At 44.6% G+C, this 18,218-nt stretch overlaps 1 protein-coding gene across 1 annotated transcript; it reads right to left on the bottom strand.

Annotated features, from left to right (window-relative positions):
* Positions 1-13,111: 13,111 nt before the first annotated feature.
* LOC135324819 (transmembrane protein 174-like) lies at positions 13,112-17,841 on the bottom strand. Its single transcript, XM_064501783.1, has 2 exons — positions 17,201-17,841; positions 13,112-16,259 (listed from the first exon to the last, which is right to left on the bottom strand). Exons 1-2 carry the CDS (start codon positions 17,827-17,829, stop codon positions 16,157-16,159), a joined length of 732 nt encoding a protein of 243 aa, XP_064357853.1. The 5' UTR covers positions 17,830-17,841; the 3' UTR covers positions 13,112-16,156.
* Positions 17,842-18,218: the final 377 nt, after the last annotated feature.

The raw sequence follows: 18,218 nt of genomic DNA, 5'->3' as shown, positions 1-18,218 counted from the left end.
CCTGAGTGCCCAGTTTCAGCCTGAAATATTCATTTAAATTTTCACCAGTTTTCTCCCTAAACAGCTCTTCCCTACGTGCTACAGCATGTGATCTTTAAGCCCACCTGAGAGACACCAGGAAGATTTGAATTTGGACCTGATCTAATTCTGGATGAAATTATGCTGCCAGCTGTCATCTTTAAGGAAAATGATGGAGCCCATTGCTTATATAATATTGTGATAGAAGTGAGAGACCCGGGTTTAGTGCCCTCCTCAGCCTCCAAGGCTGAAAGATCCTAAGATAAATCCCCATTTTCTATTTGTCTTGAGAATATCAAAGTCGCCACCCTTCTTACTTAAGCTGAGTCGCACTGCAGAAATGATTGCAAAATTCAACGGGAGGAAACACAACTCTGGACTCTGGTGTTTTGGGCATCCAGTGATGCTTCTGGTACCCACTTCCCTGTCTGTTAATACTTCTAATCTAATGTTTTTATTTTTAATTCCTTGGAAGAGGACTCAAAGCCCCAGAACTTCCATGCCTCTCAAGTGATGTTGGTTCTGAGACTACAGAGTCATGCTCCATTTTATGCTCCTTTACTGTATTATCATGAATTCTTCACCCCATAAAGCCACAGCTCTCACAAGAGGAGTGAGGAATGTCTATACCCTTCTGGCTAAGACAGATGTAGCTGGGAGTGACCATCCACTGGGCTAAGACAAGAACTGAATCCATGCTTTCTTCTTGCAAAATAACTGCTGTAATCCACATTTTTAAATACTGAATAGCAGATGCTGACATTCTTTTCACCTGAGGCAAATCTTCTGCTCTTTATGGTCCAAGAAAGACCACATGTTCCAAAGGGGGTGCTAGGCTGTGTCACTCATGTAGCTGAAGATGACTTCCTACACAGATATTCATCAGGGGTTTAAACTGCAGGAGAGACTTGCTTCCCCATGCTTAGCATTCCTTGTTAGCCCATTTTCAACAGCCCTGAGCACACAGGTGTGCACACACTGTATAGAAAGCCTGAGCACTTCAGGCTGAATTCTGGATCTCAATCTGAACCTAAATTAGGTGTTGTTCCTAGTTTGTGACAGCTTTTGTTCTTTTTTTAATCTCAGTCTCACAATTTTATATGGTGAGAATCTGTGAGGTTTTTCCAAGTGGGCTCACACTGCTGTAGTTATTCCTGTCTTGTTCACTTCAGGATTAGATTTATCTTGAACCCCCTTTTTGGATACTCCTCCTGAACATCCTCTGTTTTGATCTACTTCTCCCTCAGACAACATTGTGTTTTTGCTTTGAGGTCTGCAGTGGTTCTCACTTCTGTCCTACGAGCAACTCCAAGCATCAGTGTCCTCTGATGGTCTGGGGAAATCTTGTCCCAGTGACTGCCTCTCGGCTCATGTGATCTCTTGACTGTTGACCTTGGCCAAGGAAGAGGACCTGACATCTCTGGTTTCAGTGGGGGGAAAGAGAGGTGCCTTTTTCCAAAAATTTTCAGTGAGAAACCATTATGCTGGAGAATGCCATCTAATGAGAAACCATTACACTTCCCGTATGATCTGGATTAGACTTCTCTGAAGAGTGCACAGAGTCTGATCTGTTACAGAACTTGGGCTGGAAACTTGAGGGAGGGATAGGAAAGTCTAAAGGGAAGTTAATAATAAATATCAGATCACTCCTATATTTCTGGCAGTTATCTTTTTTTGCTATGTGCTTGAAGTAAGAACCAAGGGCATTTGTAAATGAAATAAACAGTGCAGTAATCCTGTCCGTTACTTGTCAATCATTTGAAATTGCAGATGAAAGACGTGATTGGTGCCAAAATGAGCATGCAATGCATATCTTGCCTATTCCTGCTTTGGCAAGCATGAGATCATGTGAGTTGTTCCTTGCAGCCTCACACAGCCCCACTGAAACCAATGGGACCCAATAACTATTGGACTGTTCACATGCAACAGCTGGCACGGTTAGGGCCACAAGTCCTGATCTGCATGCAGTTACATACAGATAACTTTGCACTGATGAGTAATTTCCTTTATTGTTATTGCCTTTGAGATGGAGAAAACTGTCCACCTTACTTCATTTATGTTTTAAGTGCAGAGTTACTCATTATCTTCTAGTGTTTGCATCCTGCAACCTACCCAATCAATATAATAAACAGCTAATTTATTTTATGCCACTGTGTCTTTTTAAAGATTCCAGGAACTTGTGAGCATCTGGTCTAACAGCCCATTTTTTCTTAGTGTGCACTATGTTTCCAAAGTCCACTTGCTAGACAGAGTCAGCAAGCCAGCTTTTTCCACTGCCATGTGACATTCATAGTTTTTTAAAAGCCTTCAGAAATGTCTGTGCATGGAGAATGAGTACAGTCATTTTTTCCTGATGAGATACTCCCCTTTACATTTTTTGATCTTTTTTGACATCACATTTTTTTATTTCCCAATGGTTCTTTCACTGTTTTATCTGAAATAAAGTGTTTCCCTCCAGCTTCTCCTCATTCCTTTGGGACATAGTTAGGTGCAGAAATGCTGTGCAATGCTGACACCTGCCAATATCTGTCTAGAGAGCACTAAGCAACTTACCAGAGTTTTGTCATGAACTGAGTGTCCTGCAGGCAGGAAAACCCTCTTGATTTAAGCTGTAGTTGGAGAAGACAGGCAGAAAAGATGGTGGCTTCTGCCCTTTTCTCTTAAAAATGTTTTTTTTTTCAGCTGGGAAAAGAGTATAGAAATCCTCCAAAATAAAGAGAAATTTAGAGTCATCTAAACAAAATACATATGCACCCAATCATTTCAGTGATATATTACTTTGCCTAATCATTAACTTAAAATGCCATATAAGAATTTGTAATCCACAGTAAATCATTTGGTAAGAATGATTTAAATGTACTGCTGACTAATGTAAAACAGTCTAGTTTCCACACTCATTTGGCTGCCAAACATTGTTTGAGAAAAAGGGGGGGGGGGTGTGATCCAAGTTGACATAACTTATAGCAGATATAACTCTCCAGTACAGTGGTGGTTTGCAGATTGTTGGGTTTAAGAGATAGGAAGAAGATGACATATTAAGTGCCATGAAGATTGCCAGGCCTCTTTTGTGCTTTAATTAGGATGCTTTGCAACTCTGTGTTTAATTCTTTTTTTTCAAAGCCTCCTTGGAAATGTCTTTATGACCATCTTGTTTGCAGTGATACTGGAGAAGTCAGAACACGACCTTGAAATTCTGGTTAATTTACTGACAAAATAGCAAAATAAAGAGTCTCTTTATATGGTAGATACACTAGGTTGCTCTTCTTACTGTGATGATGGCAGAATTAGTGTTACCAAACAGTTAAGCCAAGCATGCTCTGTGCTAAGGCATGGATGGAAACAAAAAGCAGTGATACGAGACACTTCGAGTGGATGCACTATTGAGGAGGGAGGCTGAGACAGGCTGAGTGCCTTGGGCTTAAAGAACAATGATGATGTTAAATGCAGTGAGCAGTAGTAAGCAGTGAGTTTGAGGAGTCATCTCTTTTCATTTAGAGTTTCTTTTGAAAGAAAGAAAAAACCAAGAATATACAAATACTGATTTTAACATAGTCACACATCACCATTCGTGATCCTATTCATCATCTCGTAACAGATGTATTATTTCTGTTGTCACAATCAAAATCCTTTAGAAAGTGATCCACTCTTGGAGTGACTGGCATGTTGCATGTTTTATCTTTCCTTAAGCTAAAATTATGTCTATAGGGCTGGATGAGCCGTGAGGTTCATAAAGTCTTGTCACCTGACACAAAGTGCACCCTCCATCAGCAGCACGAGCAGAGGGGAGAGGTAGGCAAATCCACCCACATCTACTCTGTAGCCACTGCAACGTCATGCAGCACAGCCAAAAATCACTTTTGACACTCCTAGCAGTCGAGCTGTAGCACCATGGGTGAATTGTCTGAGGATTTACTCGGCTTTGCACACAGTCTGTACAGCCCTCCATGCTGCCCCTGCCAGGCAGTTACCAGCACCTACCAACTACCACTACCAGCACCAACTAGCTCTCCCCTCACTGGCGCTTCTGTCAAGAAGCAGAGAAAACAGCCAAGGACACCCAGCCCTGCCTTGTGGTGTTCACATATCAGGTCCGACCCGCTGGTGGACGTGGGTGCCAGTCCTGTTGGGTGCGGAAGCCAGGTACCTTTTCCTCTCCGTTGGGTACTGCACAGCCACTTGATCAGGAGCTGGGCAGTAAATGTCACCTGCAGAGCTCCTGCCTTGTGTACGTGTTACAGCGTGAACTTCTCCAGCAGTTCTTGTGCCACTGCCTCTCTCTCCCCTACCTCCTGCAGCTGACAATGTAGCAGAGCTCTGGTCTTGGCTAGGCTAAAGCTGTCCAGGGACATCTGACATCTTGATGTTGGAAATTGGGCATCATCTCTGTATGGCATGAAATGGACTTGCCAGTTTGCTCTGCAGTGGAAGAGCACAGAGCTTGTCTGATGCCCCAGGCACCAGCCCAGCTCCCCTCCAGGCAGTCTGGGTCAGTTCTGCAACTGTCTCCCATGCCTTCCCTCCAGTCCCTTTAAATCTTTTTTCTCAACACCTCCTGGCTTCTGGCTCAAAATGAAGCTATCTATGTAGCATAGTTTCAAGGCTCCTCTGCTTGAAATTTTTGCCAGTTCTTTTCCAACATTTCTTTTTGTCCTGTAGCTGGACCTCCTCTGGGCTCTGGCAGTGTCCCTGACCGCCCGCCCGCTGCGGGCCCCCTTCCATGCCCTTGTGCCACGCCAGTGCATCTGGCACCCGTGATGTTCCCAGGCGCTTGGCCTGTCACCGTGGTCTGCACTCCCATTGCTGAGGGAGAAAACCCAACCAAAATGGCACCCTGGGCTACAGCTCTTCTTTGGCTACCTGAAAAAGTCTTGTCTGCTTAGATTATAGCCTCATCAATGCTGTGACTATGACAAAATTAATACGTAGAAGTTATATCTGCATGCCTGTGCACACCACTATTTTATCTAAACAGCGACATCTCCTGACACCCGAGCTGCAGCTGTGTTAGTAGGTTACTACTTCAATAAAGTTGTTGTTGTTTTTACACACAGTAAATGGCCTCCCGAGGGCCACCCTTAACAAGAACCATGTATGCTCCTGCGTTTCATTCTGTGCCAAGCATGCTGTCAGCACTTAACAACTATTAATAATAACAGAAGGAATTACAAAGCTTCATGGGACAGAATAAAGTCTGCTTAAAGGCAGTTCTTTGAGCGCTGTCCTACTTTGCTTGTATTCATACATCCAAACGGGGTCTATTTAAGATGATAGAGTTAAAATTACCAATGTAATGTAATGCTGAGTTTGAAGCTTTGCCAGACATTAACTGCTAAGACTATTTCTATTCACAAAGTGCATTTTCTAAAGGAACGTTCACTTCAGCTTTTAACTGCGATTTCCTGGGGAAAAGAGTTGCTGGTGAAAATTAAAATATGCAGTTTATTCATACATTAATTCCAAGTTGTTTATAAAAGCAACAAAGATTTCTGTTTTGGGCATTTCCTGGTAGCCATGTGATTAAAAACTGGTTTTAAAACTTCATTGTATTCTTCAGCACTTATAGTTAGTTGGTAAAGTGGCAGAAAATACCTGCTATGAAGATAGTTACTTTTCAGATGCATTGAGCCAGTCTGGCATAACTGGGGGCAATGGCCATCACTTTAAATGGCTGAGGTCAGGAAGCCATTGCTGCATAGTTCACATAATGAACATATTAGAAATTTTTATGGAAGCCTTAGAAATGTATCCATGTATGAAACATGAAAGGCAATCAGTAATTTTCCACTTTGGAAACAGACTGATTTCTTTCAGTTCACTGTGCCAGGTCAGGCAAAATTATTCATGCTGGTGAGAGGTAAGAGAGCAGGGTAACATCAGATTATGTTGCTGCATGGCATTACATTAGGATTGGATGGCTCTTTAATAAGTGGAAGATGGAAAATTTATACGCTAGATACAAATTTTGAAGCATTGTTATTGTACAAGGGGTTGTAACTCCTATTATAACTGAATGCTTAAAATAATTTAGACTTTGAGAAACAATGACTGATAACACTGATGTCTGAAAAATACCAATTGGATAAATTTTGTCTAATATGTCTATTCTTGTTTACCACTCTTCGGCTGCTTAATACAGGAGTGAGTTAATAGGTTAAGACAAGATTTGTGTATTTTACATATGCCTGTGTGTGCGTATCAACTATACACGCTCACACACCCCAAGATACTCTAAATGAGCACATGACCTGACTCCAATCACACAGTCCGTTTTCTATTTTCATTGCCCATATCGTTGATGCATCTTGTCTAATATAAGTCTCAGTGCAGCAGGAAAGTATATAAACAGAGCTTGCACTGAGGTTCCTGTTATCACAGCTATGCTTTTGACAGTGAGGTCTTCAGGACTAGACTATTTCTTTTATGCTTTCCAAGTTCATTTTCATACCCTGTTGAAACGAAAGTAAAAAATAATAGCCAAGCAAAAATGGTTAGAGTCAGTTCTGTTTGCTAGATGTACAAAAGCATATGATGAATCTGGCAATGATAAAAAATTTTGTTAGTTGTTTAATGGGATCCAAGAAAATTTGTGATTTACATCACTCTGTGGCAGTTTAATGCTGTTGCCTGTTATGAAAAATGGAAGGACCTAATGCTCCCAACACCAATGTAAGCAACTGAGTGCCAGATAAAATGAGCCTGAATTCATTAAGTTACACCTGCACCAACAATACTCAGGCTGATACTCATTTTGCACCGATGATACTAGAAGGGAAATATTATCCAATTAGATCACAAGCCTGGCTCCGATTAAGAAGGCATGTTTATTCACATTAAGGTTTCATTATTTGTTTGAAAGCAGGGACATAGTTTTGCAGCTCATTTGGACTTTTTACTTACAGATGGAGGAGAGCTTGTTTTTTGTGAAAATAAGGGAAAGGTAACATAAAATACTTGAACATGTAATGTAAAACCAAAACATCATAGTAATGCTACCCTGTGGGTCACCACCTCCTGTTCTGTATGGCTAAGTAAACATTAGACATTAGCACATTTGCTGCTTAATTTTGATTTACTATCAATATTAAGTGCAACATACAGAGCATGGGCTGAGAAGGTGGAGGCATTTAAAACAGATAACGGGTAGCATAATGAGAAAAAGGAGCTCTTTTCTTTCCCAAGTTTTTACCTGCTTCTCTCTTTTCTCCCACATTGGGTCTTATTCTCTCTTCCTGGCTTTCTCTTACCTTCCAGTCAAAGTAGGCACATACTCTAACTAATTTTAACATGGAGCTTGAGCAGTCTATGAAGGGGGTTGTGCTGTTGCCTACCACAGCAGGCATCCTGCAAATCTTTTCCACTTTGATGCTCTCAGTGCTGCAGTCTCTCACCACTTGCTGCATTTAGTTCAGTTCTGACACAGCCTTATGGCAGGTGATTTTAAGCAAGTCACTTTACTCCATGAGTATGTGTATTGGCATTTGTGCATATGTATGTTTGTGTGTTCTTCTGCTCTGCACATCTATCTGCCGTTTTTTTCTTAATATAATGGAACTGATTTGGAAATGGAGTTCTAGGGGGAAATCTTGTACGTTTATTTGGAAGAGTTAAAGAAATAATTTTTAGTCAAAACTTTGTTTAGAAAAGTGTCCACTTGCATTGTTTGATGAGGGCCAGAGAGCTCTGTCCATTTTTTCCCTCCCCATCACTTCTTTCTTATGCTTGTTCTTTTTTTCCATTGTTCTTTCTCATTACACGCCTATAAGAATACAAGTCATCATCCAGTGGCATTCTCATCAGTCCCTGTTTCTCTGTCTACTTGTTTTTCTGCACGTTTATGCTTTTGCCCTGCAGCTTCCTTGAAGCTGGATGGAATTCGTTGTTGCTACAGTTAAGGGAAGGCTCTGCAGATGGGATTTATACTGCAGCTTCCTCCCTTGGTTCTTTTCTAGCACCAAGCACATCCTAAAATGGATAGGATTCAAAGGCTGAAAAATTAAAAACACACAGGAAGCTTTAGACATTTCATAGTACTGCCTTTATTCATTCTAGCAATGACCCTATAATCATGAGCCTTTAAAGATTCATTATATACTATGTTTGCACAAATAGAGGCCACATTCAAGGATTTTAAAATACCAGAGTAAAGTCCATACTTGGTGTGACTGGTCTGTGATGATAGACTATGTACATGTTTGCACAGCTTTTACAGATAAAACTCATTCTGTTTGTGAAAAATGCCATCTGGTCAAGAACAAGCCCCATGCAAAGATGCTCTGTACTCCCTGTGGTCTACCTGGAAGTCTGCTGTCTTCCTGAGCAGGGCAGTCCACGTCCAGCCAGCTTGGAGGGCAGGATCTGCCTGTCTGCAACAGAGCACAAAGGCATACAAGTCTCTGTAATAAAGCAGTGCTGGTCTTCACAAAAGGCTCAAGAAATGTCTGAAACTCTGATTTAGAGGGCAAAATCTGGGGAATGGGAATATGTAAGCCTTATTTGAGCAAATATGGTAAAAATAATCTTCTTTTTCTCCTAATGCTTTGTCAGGATTAGTAAAACCACACTGTTCATGGATTACACATATACAAATTTGGAGCTGTGACTTTGTCTACAAGCTATGTGCCTTCTCTATTTATAATAATGTGTTCATCTTTGTCAGTCCATTTCCATAGACGATATTGCAGGGAACTGCTGTTTCGTGGCAAAAATCCTATTGTATCTTTACAGTTCTGCAGAGATTAATTTCTGCCAAAGTCTTAATGGTTTGGGTTATTTCTCCCCTCCCTTAAGATGGCATAAGCAGAGGCCGGACAACTGATTGTTTAAAGAATAAGTCTTGAAAAAGATAACAAAGTAGTTACCATGATGCATGTGCTGTGGCACCTGCTGTCTTGCTAATATTTCACTTACTATCTACATAAATATGGAGTGATAACATGTTCAATGATAAAAAATAAATGATGATAAATCAAAATGAGGAAGAGGTGCAAACTGCAGCCTTCTCAAGCAGATAGCCATTGCCAGACCTCAGAGTGAGGCAGTGCTGTGTGAACTGAATAGCCCTGGGCATCCGTTTGCCCCCCTGCACTGGGCTAGTGCTGCAACTCAAGGTTGAGGCAGAGGAGAAGAAAGAAGGAAAAGCCAGAGAAATAGGGAGCAGGGGGATCTATGTGTCATTAGGCATGTCTGTGGGAAGGAAGACCCCCATCCTATAATGGTTTTCTCCATGTGTACTTCTAAGTCCCAGCATACTGCCCATTTTCTGGTTCAAAACTGTGCAGCTGGCCAAAGGGAAGGGAGAGACCGCCTGAGAGGGCCTGGCCACAGCGAGGCTGGGTAGGTGTCCAGGGACATGGACTGCAGGAGTATGTACATATCTGATGTGGGAGGACAAAGTGCACTCAACCTGGTCAATGTTGCCTTGAAAACTGGTGTGGCCAGTTGCTGGCTGGGCTTGGATTGCATAGCAATGCTCATCCAGCTCATCCGGATGGGCCTCAGGTGTCCTTGCTGTCCCTGGAAGTTAGCGGGCAGGAAAGGGAAGGGGTGAGGGAGCTTCTGGTGTGATGCATTGCCTGGTTGCTCTCTGCGTGGGGGAGGGCCAGCCATCACTGCCCGGCGGTGCCCCCCCCCCCCCGATGCCGGGCTGCCTCAGCTGCCCTGTTCCCTCAGGGCAGTGGGATGCAAATGGGTCTCCAGGGTGCAGCATGGAGGCAAGGGAACACTACCTGAGCGGTATATGCTTGCGGGGTATGTGTTAGTGACCAGGGTAGGTCTCGCCTGAGGCATCTCATGTGTGGGGTCCTGCACCACCTCCTGTGGGACTGGATTCCCTGGGGGACGGACAGCCTGCAAAGCCCAGGGCACCACCAGCCCCACAGCCGGGCTGTATAGCCCCACACCGAAGTGAGGGAGAGGAGACAGAGGAAAGGGAAAAAGAAGAAAGACACTCCAAGCAGCAGATAGCATTAGCACTGAAGCTACCACCGGTTTTTAATTTCATTTTAGTTTTATGGTTAAGAGTTTAAGATGCACTTCTATTTCTTTTTTTGGCAGTCACCTGCTTGGACTGCATTATTCTTTAATATTTCCTTAGCTACATTTTAATGCTGACAAAGCCCTGTTTACCTTAAAGCTAAGCTCTTCATACTTACTATCCACTAAATTGTAAGGAAACAGAAAGCTGCAGCTAAGCAAAATATGAAAATATTGGGCAGTCTACCTAGGGCTAATAAATTAGCATGCCAAGTTCCCTAAGTAGCAAGCAGATTTTTACATACATATTGATGATTCACTTGCGAAAACAAACCAAAAAAATCCACTATCTTTTAAATGAATCTGACACAATATAAACAAAACAGAAAAGCAATAATCTCATCCTAGGATTTTGTAAACAGTATGCAGCAGCTACTCTGCCACAGCATATCCCATGATATTTGCTAAATAGCATGGATAGTAGCAATCAATTGCCCATTACAGTTGCCACACCTGGCACAGATGCAAGCAAACGTGGCATTACTGATCCCCCTCGACCCTGTGCTGCGATGACATAGGAGCAGCGAGGGCATGGAGGGCATGTGCTGATTGTTCACACAAACAGAAGAGCCGTTTTTGTCTACTCCCTACGGAAATACTTGCCCATCACTTTGCAAATGTTGTTCAGGATGCCACAGATCTGCTGCATCTCAAAATTAGATTCCAAGTAGTTTGGGAGGTGGTGACGCCTCACCCAGAGACCTTCCAAAGGCATCAGTTTCTTGAGAATAATGGCAATGTCCATCTGTACTGGGAGAGGCTCTCTCAAGAGCTGGTAGCCAGCAGCTGAGGCAGTCCTCCTCTGTGGGTCTGTCCTGCTGTGTGGGACTCCTGCAGCTGCTGCAAGTCACCTCATGCCAGCAGGGCACTGAGGGTTTCTAAATCGGCATTTTAGTTTGGATCTGGCACTTTTTTGAAGAGAATCACCCTACATCCGCCCCTTACCCTGCATTGCATCACGTCACAGGTGCTTTTGAAGCGTATGAGCTGAATAATTTCTACTGGGTGAAAATAAACCAGAAGACGCACTCCAGGAGCACAGCTAGTGCACTGCAGTTGGGAATAGGCATTCAGTCCACAGGACTACGTCTGATATAAACCTGCTCAACACACTGCCCTCCCACCACCCCCCAGCCTGTCTTTCTCACCTTACAGACCCCCTGCCACTGAGGAGCGCTGCCTGGCTGGTGCAGACACAGCACGATGCCACCCGGCTGTGCTCTCTGCCTCTCCCAGAAACACCGCTGCGCGCTCGGAAGCAGAGCGGCAACAGGGACATGCAGGATGTCCTGCTGACGTTATCCACTCTGACAGCTAAAGTGCAGCCAGAAGTGATACTTGCATCATACACACATTATCTTATGCGCCGTAAACAAACAGCACGGCCCAGTCCTTCGCAAAGGCCTGAGCCACGGGCTCCCCCTGCGTCCTCACGCAGAGAGCGGTCTGTCCCACGGGATCGCGGGGCGAGGAGGAGGAGGAGGGTCCGTGCAAGCGCACCATGCAGCATCTCCCCCAAGCTGAGGTGCGCCCGGATGTCCGCTCCTCCGGTGAGCGCTGGGTATTCAGCTCTGGGTGGATTTTACTGGGACTGCCATCACAGGTATTTTTTTTCTTGAACAAGCCAACTATTGGAGGCATGTGAGAGCTCAGTGTGCTTTTAATGGCATTTCTAGCATTCATAGTAAAGGAGAAAAGCTTGAAGATGCGCACTCTAATGGTTCAAAATCCAGATGGCATAATAAAATAAATTTAGCATTTTATTATTTATCAAATGCTGTGGTCTTATAGCCAAAGTATTTCGGGAGCTTAGAAACTGCCCTACTGCAGAGGTGATAAACACGCCTTACCGACAGCGCCAACGGCGCAGCTCCCGCCGCCCGGCGCGGCCGTTACGGCACCACCACCACCTCCCCCGCGGCCGGAGGCGCTTCCCGCCGCGCCGCCGGCTGCAGGCGCCGCTCGCAGGCCGCTCCCGCCAGCCGCGCCGCAGCGGCGCCCTCTGGTGGCTGCCGCCGGCGCGGGAGCGCGGCGCTGCGGGGCGGCGGGAGGGCCGCGGCGGGGGCCGGGCGGCGGCCCCGGCGCAGCGCCAGGTGGCGGCTCTGCGGCGGGGCGGGCGGGGAAGCGGCTCGTCAACGTGCGGCGGCGCCGTTCGCCGCGAGGCAGCGCAGCGGGCAGAGCCGCCGCCCGTGGCCCGGCCCCGCGGGGAGCGGCGGGAGCGGCGCCCGCCTGTAACGGCGCGGCGGCCCCGGCCTGAGGCCGCTCTGCGTTACCAGCCCTGGTTACTGTTTTTTGTTTTACTTCTTTCTCAGACCCCAGTTTTCTAAATCCTGATGCCGTTTCCACATAACGTGTTTAGGATTTCAGCAGCGCCTCAGGCTGTTCACCTCCTTTGGAGCACCTGTGTGTGCAGGCTCTCCGCCGGCGTGCGCGGGCCCGCGCCCAGGGGCCTCGGTGGAGGCCGGGTACGGCCGGCGGCAGCAGGTTTTGCGAGGAGGCCCAGAGCGAAGCGGCCCCTTTGTTCCCCCGGAGCCTCGCAGGTGCAGCAGCGCTGCTGCGATGCTGGAGAGCGGACAATAACCAGATTTTACCTGTTGAGAAATTAGCAGCCTGCAGCTGCATTTGGCACGTGGCGTTTAGTGATCTGAAGTAGCTCCCAGAGTGCCCGTGTTCAGCATTTTTACTGTAATACACACTACTTGGCTTTAAATCGATAGACGCAACCCTACCAAATTTCACAGGTTAACCAGCTTACGGTCAAAATCTTGTAAATGGGGTCATTTAAGGAAACATCCCAACGACCCATTCAAATATGCATGGCTGAATAATCACATAAAACACTGTCACTGCAGCTAGAATTTAAGGTGCATCTCACTGAAATAATGTGTTGTTCTGCAGGTCCGCAATAGCACTGGCAGTTTGGGAGAAGGTGATTTCATTTAAATAGATTCTGACAGCTGTAGTTTAAATGGCAAGCAAACTGAGCAAAATTTCAAAGATAATCTTCCAGGTGCTTTGAGGATTTAAATCAGGATAATCAATGGAGCTGTGCCAGTTTACCTGGGTTGAAGATCTGGCTAAATATGTTTATTCTTTCATTCCTGGTAGGACAAATAAGCGGTCAGAGTGCTCAGAGTTGAATTAATGTGACAGTTATATCACGGAGGATACAGTAAAAAAACAACAAGCCTAGAGATAAAAGGTGTTAAAATGAAAAGATGAAAGTGGAAGGAGGAAGGAAGAGGAGAAACAAAAGCTTTCACAGAATATTGCCATATTCTTAAAAACAATAATTGGCAATCAGAATGGCAGAGAAATGTCATCAGGCTGGAACTTTTCAAATAATTATACAGCACTAAAGCACTCCTATAGAATCGGGATGGAGTTCATCTGATGGGTCAAGACTGTTTTAATATATAATTATTTAAATTTATTTATTCACCTTTCTCTCTAAAAAAGAAACCCAAGGCTCTTTCAATGAACTTAGTGTCTACAAAAGTAAACTTTAAAACCCATATGTAATGTGCAGTGCAGCCTTCTGGATTTCTCACATTTGCCCTGACAACATGATTTGACATCATAAAAATAAAGCCATGATTACCCCATGAAACATGCCTTTCCATGCATTTGCAAAAAAAAAAAAAAAAAAAAAAAAACAGCAAAAAAAGTCTGTGGTTTGTGACTGAAGGCATTTTCTTGTTGCAAGGGAGGGGGATTAGATAGAAAATTAGATCCTGCAATTGGATTCATCAAGCCTGACCTCTGTGCTCCTGCAGCACTCGCTGGAGTCAGCAAACTACGTACTAAGTGCAGGGATCTGTCCATGTGGAACTAACTGGGGATTTGGGACCTTCCAGTTTCCTGCTGCAGAGGATGAGTTCACCTCTGTGTAAAGTCTGGAAGACGAGCAGGAGATTTCACAAGAGAGCCTTGCATTTATTTTTAGACCTGCTGATCTCTCACTTAATCCCGTGGAGATCATGCTGAACACAGAGTACCTGCCTTTTTCCAGCTAACAGGCTGCCCACTAACACCAGGCCTTACTGGTGCTGAATTCTTTATGCCACATATTCCTCTAGTGAGAAAAACCTTGCGCTTGGTTAATAATCACTGTCTGGTAGATGCTGCTACCGTTGCTAATCCAGCTTTGAGTCAGTTTAAATGCCCTGTCCCAAATATAACCTCTATTGGTGTCATTTCCAGCACTGGCGAGCACAGCACTTACTCTAGCAGCTTGCTGTTTCTTGTGCCCCTCCAAAAAGGCTTAATTTCTTGACATGCTCTAAATAAGCAGGACAGGGAGGTCAGTGTGCATCTGGAGCTCCAGGCAGCTGGCGCACGGTCTGAATGCATCCCTCCATCCAGAGCTGTGTCTCCTGATGGCTAGTGAGGCTGCGTGGGCACTCAGTGGGTTCCAGCTGTGCAGCCAGCTAGGTCCCGTATCTGCCTGCGTGCTCTCAGCACCAGACTCCTCCAGCCCAAAGCGCCTGAGCGTTCACAGACCGCGTCCGGGTGTGCTGGGCTCTGTGGCGTGTTAGCTCCAGGGGGCCTTTCTGGCTGCACTTTGTTTCTGAGTGCAGGAAGTCCTCACAGATTAACGACAACTGGCTGGAACTGAAACAGTTGTGTTGGCAAATAAGAGAAAGTTCACGTGTTCAGAAATTGATTGTTGCCCTCAGCTGTGCTATTCAAAGCCAGGAGACTGGCCTGAGTGCACACCGGCAGCACAGCTCCCTTGCTTTGCACTGTCACCATTGCCCTCTAGCAGCGTTTGGCTTGAGCCCTTCAAGGGAGATAGGCAGGAAATACCTGCGGGGCTCCTGCACACAGTATGTACTGGCTTGTGCAGCTGTGTCAGGGCACTTCTAGACACACTCAAAAGCTGAACTTTAGGCATGTGTGGAAATAAAAAGTAAAAATGAAAAGACTCATGACATTTTCATTGCCCTGGCATTTAGACCACCTCAGCAAGGCTTTTCAGGACCACTACTCTGGATTGTAAGATTTTAGAGCTCCATCCTTTGTTGGGTCTGGCTGCAAATCCATTTGTGGATACAGTGCCTGGAACCATACTGGTCTTGAGAGGAGAACTTGAACATGAAAGTTCACTGAAGGATGAAGTTACTTGGATGCTCTAGGGGGACCTGCAGTCCCAAGTTGTGTGCCTACGCCCCACATGCAAAAAAGAAGAGCCCTCAAGAGGGCTTGCACCACAGCTGTTGCTCTGCACTGAGGGTGCAGCAGACAGGAGTTGTGGCTGTTAAAGCCCTCAGAACTGGTTGGACCACAGGCCTCTGTCAAGGCTTCAGGAAGGTGCAGTTTTCATTTAGGGCATTAAGCTATTAAACATTAAGATTCTTGCTGGGAGGTGGGTTTACATCCCATCGGGCAGGGAACAGAACTGAATTTGTAGTGGCTGCATTTTGGATGCATGCGGAATCTCGTAGATGTCCGTGTAAAAATGGGCCGAGGGCACAATTTCTGCTTAATCTCTATTGTAGGATGCCCTGATTCATTCAGGGAGCTCGGGGTGCATACCTGACTGGGTCCTGCAGGTGAACCAAGCAGAGGAAGTCTAATCTGTGTACTGGGCTTACTCGTGAGTGAGCTAGGCTGAGGAATTAGACAGGATTAAGATGTTATAGGCACTTTGGCACATCAAACCTTTGGGCACTTCTGAAATTTCCCAAGCAATTAAGAGGCAAAATAGCTCAGGAATAAATCAAGTGGTTTCTAATGATGAGGAGCAATCATGACCTTCTACAAACCCCTTGTGCATTCACAGCTCACACTGATTTCAGTAGGTCTGAAATTCAGGCTCCTTGTTTAGGAACCCTAATATGGATTTAGGTCCCTGAGTGTAATAGCTTTGCTATTAAGCTGCATAGCAAAGGGCTAGCGAATTCTGAGGGAGAAAAAGAAGGGATTGGTTAAATGTGAGAAGGAGTTGGTTAAATGTCTTCAGTGATACTGAACTCTGTATCAGGACCAAGATCTTGTTCACACTTGCTTAGCCTGCAAGTGTTTAGAAAAAAAGATACTTGGGAACTAAAAAGCTGACATCTCTTAGAAGTGCAGTCCATTGTCCATCCTTATTTTATACTCTTCATGAAGACAGTGGGTATATTTCCTCATAACGGGGAGGGGACAGGTCATCGCAGGCATAGTCTTCTAGCGATTCTTCTGGCTCATCAGAACTATCTTCTGACCTGAAAATAGAAAGAGGAGCTGGAGCAGAAAGAGAATGTAACAAACACAAAGCATAGCAGCAATCTCATTGCTGTGTCCTGTCATCCTTATCCAGGCAAAGCACTTCCTGACTTCAGTGAGAGTTATGCTTGAGACAATGCTACAAGGTGAAGTTTTACTGCAATCCAACCATTTGTTGTATTCTTTGTGTAAAGTGTAATAACGTCAAGATGTGACCTGCATTTGCATGCTGCCTGTGTATGTCACCCATGGTGCTGAGGACAATGGGTTCGCCAGCAATTTTTCAAATACACTTTGATAAAGGAACTAAATGAATTATATTCTAGAAAGTATATAATTAAAAATAACTATATAAATTATTTTATATCTGATGAAAGCCGTTTCACACTGTTCTGTAATATCTGTGATCTGTATATACCCCCAAAGTAGGAAAAAAATAAAGGTTGGGAGGTTACTCCAGTGGCAGAGGAGAGTGCATAATTAGCAGAGAGAACATCTGGTACGGAACTGATCTTTCGTTGCAAAAACAGTGTTTGTGCACTGGGTCTTGTACTGTGATTCTGTTTAGGTGGAATCCTCTGTCCACACATATAACCTTCTGGTCAGGAGTCATCAAAAGATAGTAAGATAAGCATAAAAAAATCCACAGACAGGAGCTTATATAGTAATATCTTTGAAAATAACAAGAGATTTAGTACATTGAAAATTGAAAGGGATTCATAAGTGATTTTAATTTGGATGAAAATGCTTCTCAGAAAAAGTATGTCTCCATAGTTTTTACCCTAGGAATACTACTAACAAAGCAAAAAAAAAAAAAAAAAAAAAAGTCTGAAGAAATAACACCCTGCAGTAGCATTTGTTTCCTTTGAAATCATACTTAGCACTTAAAAATATTCAGAATTCTGTGTCCAAGTATACTAAGGCATTTCAGAAGACATACCTCTGAGTCCTTGTGTCCGCTGTCAGATAAGTAGCATAGTTCTCGTCCTGTGTAAAAGCTGGGTTATCGAGAGTGTAGGCAGGGCAGAACTGAGGAGAGTCTGGAGTAGGAATTGGTGAGGCACCGGGCGAACCAGCACCGCAGCAGCTGAGCACGGGGTGAAGGTAGGCTGGATTCACAGCAATGCCTTCCTGGGCTGGGTATGGTGGAGGAATATACTGTACCACTGTAGCACCGTGGAAAGTTATAGGCTGGTTAATTCCAGTGAAAACAAAAGACTGCCCACTTGCCATCTGGTCAATGTCTGATGTATTTTCATCTCTTTCTTTACAGGATTTGCACGTAAGCATGTTGAATTTACAAACAGCAATCAGAATAAAAGTCACCCCGACAGAAAGCAGAATAGGCCCTAGTAACTGAGTCCATTCCAGGTGAGTAATGCCTTCATACTTTATCCATCCCATCACAGTGAATGTGATCCCCACCAGCCCCAAAAACACACCTGAAAAGAGCAAAGTGGCACCAGCTTTATCACCATCTGACACCAGGACATCAGATCTGTTAGGCTGATAAGGAGTGACAGAAAATACATTCAGGGAGAAATCTTCTACATTGTTGTTCTGCTCCATTACTGAACGTATCTTCTGCCTCAACAGAAAGAGTGTTTGTAAGGGACTCTGCTGAGCATATAAAGTCGAAGGTTCAGGTTAATTATACAAGAACTTTGTGCGTGTATGGTTAACAGGGTCCATCATGTGAAACAATAAACTTTGCTTAGAAGAATAAAGGTCTGGGAAGTGAGGCTTGAAGTGATAGCTTAAGACTTCTTGAATTACCACCAGTGCTTGCAAAACAGCTTCACCCTTGCATGGTTACTTGTGCCTTTGTTTATCCTCTTCTTTAATTTGGCACCCACTGATGCTTCCTCACTCTGCCCATGCCAGATGGGAGAGAAAGGAAGCTGCAGACACCACAGCTTTTCCTGGGCCCCTGCCAGCTGATGCATCCAACATATGGA

Source organism: Dromaius novaehollandiae, chromosome Z, assembly GCF_036370855.1.
Source record: "Dromaius novaehollandiae isolate bDroNov1 chromosome Z, bDroNov1.hap1, whole genome shotgun sequence".
NCBI classification, from domain to species: domain Eukaryota; kingdom Metazoa; phylum Chordata; class Aves; order Casuariiformes; family Dromaiidae; genus Dromaius; species Dromaius novaehollandiae.
This window is presented reverse-complemented; position numbering and strand designations above follow the sequence as displayed.